The sequence below is a fragment of the Corvus brachyrhynchos genome, unplaced genomic scaffold (genome assembly GCF_000691975.1).
Source record: "Corvus brachyrhynchos isolate BGI_N302 unplaced genomic scaffold, ASM69197v1 scaffold56, whole genome shotgun sequence".
Lineage (NCBI taxonomy): Eukaryota > Metazoa > Chordata > Aves > Passeriformes > Corvidae > Corvus > Corvus brachyrhynchos.
Window position 1 is genome coordinate 8,059,361 of NW_008238664.1, and position 4,060 is coordinate 8,063,420.

The 4,060-nt window shown below is 46.0% G+C and overlaps 1 protein-coding gene across 1 annotated transcript in view; it reads right to left on the reverse strand.

The window, feature by feature from the left end:
* UTP20 (UTP20, small subunit processome component) overlaps nucleotides 1–4,060 on the reverse strand; it is a 69,880-nt gene continuing 65,820 nt past the window's right edge. The window contains 6 exon segments of the mRNA XM_008636663.2: nucleotides 1–406; nucleotides 751–896; nucleotides 1,728–1,854; nucleotides 2,536–2,802; nucleotides 3,195–3,266; nucleotides 3,625–3,824. Of these exon segments, the coding sequence (XP_008634885.1) occupies nucleotides 251–406; nucleotides 751–896; nucleotides 1,728–1,854; nucleotides 2,536–2,802; nucleotides 3,195–3,266; nucleotides 3,625–3,824 (968 nt within the window). The 3' untranslated portion in view covers nucleotides 1–250.

Here is a 4,060-nt window from a genome sequence, read left to right on the forward strand (position 1 = left end):
TCTTACAAATGAAGTAAAATTTAATATAAAATACCGTAGTTGTTGCCCATTCAACTGTACATGCTCTGGTAAATATACAGGTTTGGAAAAAAATTGAACAGCGTTTATTTAAGATCCTCGATGAAAAACAGGACATAAAAAATACTAATAAATACAGTTAAAATATGCAAGTACTTTTTAAAACAGTACTTTAGTTCTTTAGCTTGATATTACTTTTCATAAATGAATCCTCCAGGAATGAAAAGCGCTTTCATTCCACCATTGCCAAATCTTTCAGTGCATGACTGCGATGTCGCTTGGCCTTGTACATAGGGCGCAGGGATTCTATTTTTCTCTTCCTGGTTTCTGCTTTATTCTTGTGTCTCTTCAGCTTCCTCCTTGCAGCAATGTCAGGATTTGCTACAGTCTAGGGAGAAATAGTACATTGTTTATTTACAACCAACAACAGGCCCTGTGAACATCAGGAACTTCCTGAGAAGCTGGTAGCTGCTAAGACAATGCATGGATGTTCTTAGGTTCCTCAAAACCGAGGGTATTCAGGCTGCTCTGCCCTTCAGGTAAGCAGGAAAGCATCGCTGTCAGCCAGAACCTGCCCAAGAGGCTGATTATAGAGTTTCTTTGAAGTTTCATAAATGAACTGATGAAACTGTCCTAATTCAAGATGAAGTTCTTCCTCAAACTCCCCGGGCAGCTCTCAAGCCTCTAGAGAAGCCCTATTTCTTTTACTCAGAAGAGAAAGTGGCATCTTACCTGCAAAGCCCTCTGCTTTTTCCTCATTGCTCTTTTCTGGTTGGCCTGTTTCTGCACAGAAGAAAAGGCCAGCGAAAAGGCCTCCAGTCCCACTAACTTCTTGAGAAGTTCTATGATTTCTTGGGAAAGGTTCTTCAGTGTTGGATCTATTAAAACACAACTGGCTTACTTAATCTTTTCAGCATATGGAATGAAAGCCAAGAGCATAGTATGGATTCCTCTTTCTTTAATAAAGGATGGCTGCACTGATTGACCTTGCCCAAACCAGCGCTTGGTTCTTCACCAGCTTTCCCAGAGAACCGAGTGGCTTTTCAACCAGCAAACAAAAAATAATGCTTCTGAGAAGCAGAAACTTTTTTGAAGGACAAAAGCATCCCAAAGGTGAAGTACAAGTGACTTTCTATATATAGCTACCTAGGGTTCTAGTGGAATAGGCTTTGTTGGAAATAAAAGATGATTCCAGCCTTGTCAGTCAGCATTTTGGTAAGCAAAATAAGGGCTGGCTAATTGTTGGAATCACTAATTAGTGGCAATGTATTAACTACAATCACTGTGAAAAAAATTTATATTGGGGGTGAAAAAAGGCTACAAAGAAGTGCTAAGGGAAAACTGAGAGCAAGGCAAATATTTCCCTCAGTCTTTCAAACAGTTCTTCCAAGTTCCTCTCCTCAGCAAGGACTCCGTGAGTCCTGCCACCATGAGCCCACCCTCGAGTACTACACTTTTCCCACTACACCACATGCTCAGGCTTTACCCACTTGCACACAGAAGCGTGCCTAACTTCATTCCAGTCTCTGAACATGCAGATTTCTATTTCAGCTGACATACACTGTCCTCCCTGGTGTTTTGGTTAGACAGCAAGTAGATGAAATTACTGATTACAGTATCAACACCTCAAGACAAAAGGAATGGCAGGTGGTGTTTGTACTGAAGCACAGCTGTGATGCACATTCCTCTCTGTGAGGGAAATCCCTTACCTTGCTCTGCATAGTTGCTGTTCAGCTCCCTGTACAGAGGGGTGAGAATTGTTGGAAGGTAGGGCTTGATCCTGTCTTGCCCCAGATCCACCGAGATTGCTCCCAGGAACTTAAAGATGCAGCTTCTCTGAAAATAAGTGTGTGGGACATGGAGTAAGGAAGGCTGGAAGGAAACTTCCTGACTGAAGTGCTACAAGAGGGCCAAGCATAACTGTTCAACACAGCAGGTGTTTGTTGTTTTAGACACCTGAGTCACAAACTCACTGCTGTTACAAGGTCTTACTGCATCCAAGTAAGCCTGTTGTGTGAGCTGGGACTGGGCTGGCAGCTGTTGACACTTTGAACAACAGGCTTGTTCTCACTGTCCTCAACTGAGGCAGCTGAAGACATGAAAGCTCTACTTAACTCTGCACCATGGGGAACCACAGTGCTTTTCCTGATGCTCTCCCACACATCCCCTCCCCTTCTCCTAGCAAGTTACACTCCACACTGCCATTCCCCTGCCTGCATAAGCCTAGTGCTCTTGGGCATTCAAAGGCACTGCTCTGTCCCCTTCAGCTTGGTGCCTTGGGGTTTACCACTCTTCCACCACCCTGCAGGAGGCTGGAAACATCAGCAAGAACCAGACTGGCACAATCCTTTCCCGAGAACCCCAAACTGAAAGGCTTGTTTCCTCAGCACCTACTAATCCTTGCTTCAGTGCCAGCTCACAGCACCCTCTGCACCTTGTCCCCTAAAAGCAAAGAGCAGCACTATCCTGTAGAAGTGCCCACCCCATCAAAAGCAGTGGGACTAACCCTGTTCTTACCTTTAAAGGGACCTTAGGGGAATATGCTGCTTCTCTCTTTGCCATGACAGAGAGCTTCTTCATTAACCACAGCAGTGTGGCTGGCTGGCCTTTCTCTTGCGTGTCCTCTCTTTCTTCCTCTCCTTGAGCAGAAGTATCTTTCTCATCCTCTGAGACCTCCTGCTCTTCCACTTCACAGCTGAGTTCTCCACCTGCCTCTTTACCTTCTTCTGAGGCAGGGGCTAGCAAGTAAACAACTTTAGCCACAAAAAGTAAATTCTTTATAACCTGAAGTGTGGAAACACAGGAGTCAGTCACTGTGGGTTCCCTCTGTAAGCACCAGGGCATGTAAGAGCCAAGACTTGATCTGAAAGAGGAACTTGCCAACCCAGGAGTCTGCAATGGCAGAGCCCAGGCCTGACCTGCATAGTGCTCCCCCTTTCTGTCCCTACCACCCCGCAGTAGGCCACCACACCACAACAGGGACTTTCTGGGTCCTCAAGAGGCCCACGGCTGCTCAGATGCCCTCAGCAGACAGCAGCTGGCCCTGAACTGTGTATTTGCCCTGAGCCACGACCAGCAGACAGCAGCAGTGCTGTCCTGACTAGGACACAATGTCCCTCACATGCCAGGGCCTGCTCTGTGCCTTCCTGCAGTCCCAGACAGGCTCCTGCCCTTACCTGCTCACTCAGAGACATGTCCAGGAACTTGGACTGCAGCTGATGGCAGAATGCAAACACGAGTTCCTTCATCTAGGGAAATGAAAAAGGAGAAAGGAATGACTCCATTGAAGGGAGCTGGTAGCAGAGACTCAAAACAGTATGCTGCGGTCACCAAAGGCATTCGCTGGGGAGACCAAAGGATCAGCTCAACACAACTCCTGCCTGCATCTTACAATCTAGAAGAGTATTTTTGTGCTGCTGAGAATAAGACTCCAGAGAAGCCCCCTCCCTGCAGCAGAGACACCTCCTCAAATCCTTTAAGCGATGCGGATTAGGCAGCAGACAAGCAACTAAAAGAGAAATGTGCATGCAAAACTATGAACTATTTTTATGTCCCACTCAGGGAATAGGCATGAGCAGAGAGAAGGAGTAGTACAGACATCATTACCTTTTTGTCCAGTTCAGCAGTCAGGAAGACTATGGATGCAGACAGCTGTGCTGGTGTCTTTTTTCTCTTCCCTGACTTTCTTTCCTTCCATTTGTTGACAAGATCTTCTGGCTTATAAGATGCAAACAACAAGCCAAAGATCTCAGTGGCTGTCAGCCAGACCCAGCTATGAGGATACCACAGGTGAGACTGGACATGATCTGGGGAGAAGAAAACCTCTTTGAGCACAGGAGATGGCCCATTGAGAGCAAAAATAGAACCAGCTCACTCCCAAGAATTACCACAGCATATGCTGCAATAACAAGGTGAATGAAATGAACTGTGCTCATCGGCTCAGAACATAATAAAAGACTTTCTAGCAACTGAATCCAGCCAAAGCAGAAAGCAGCAAAAACCTACAGGTAGACAAATGTCCCCACAGTGATCAGGCATTCCT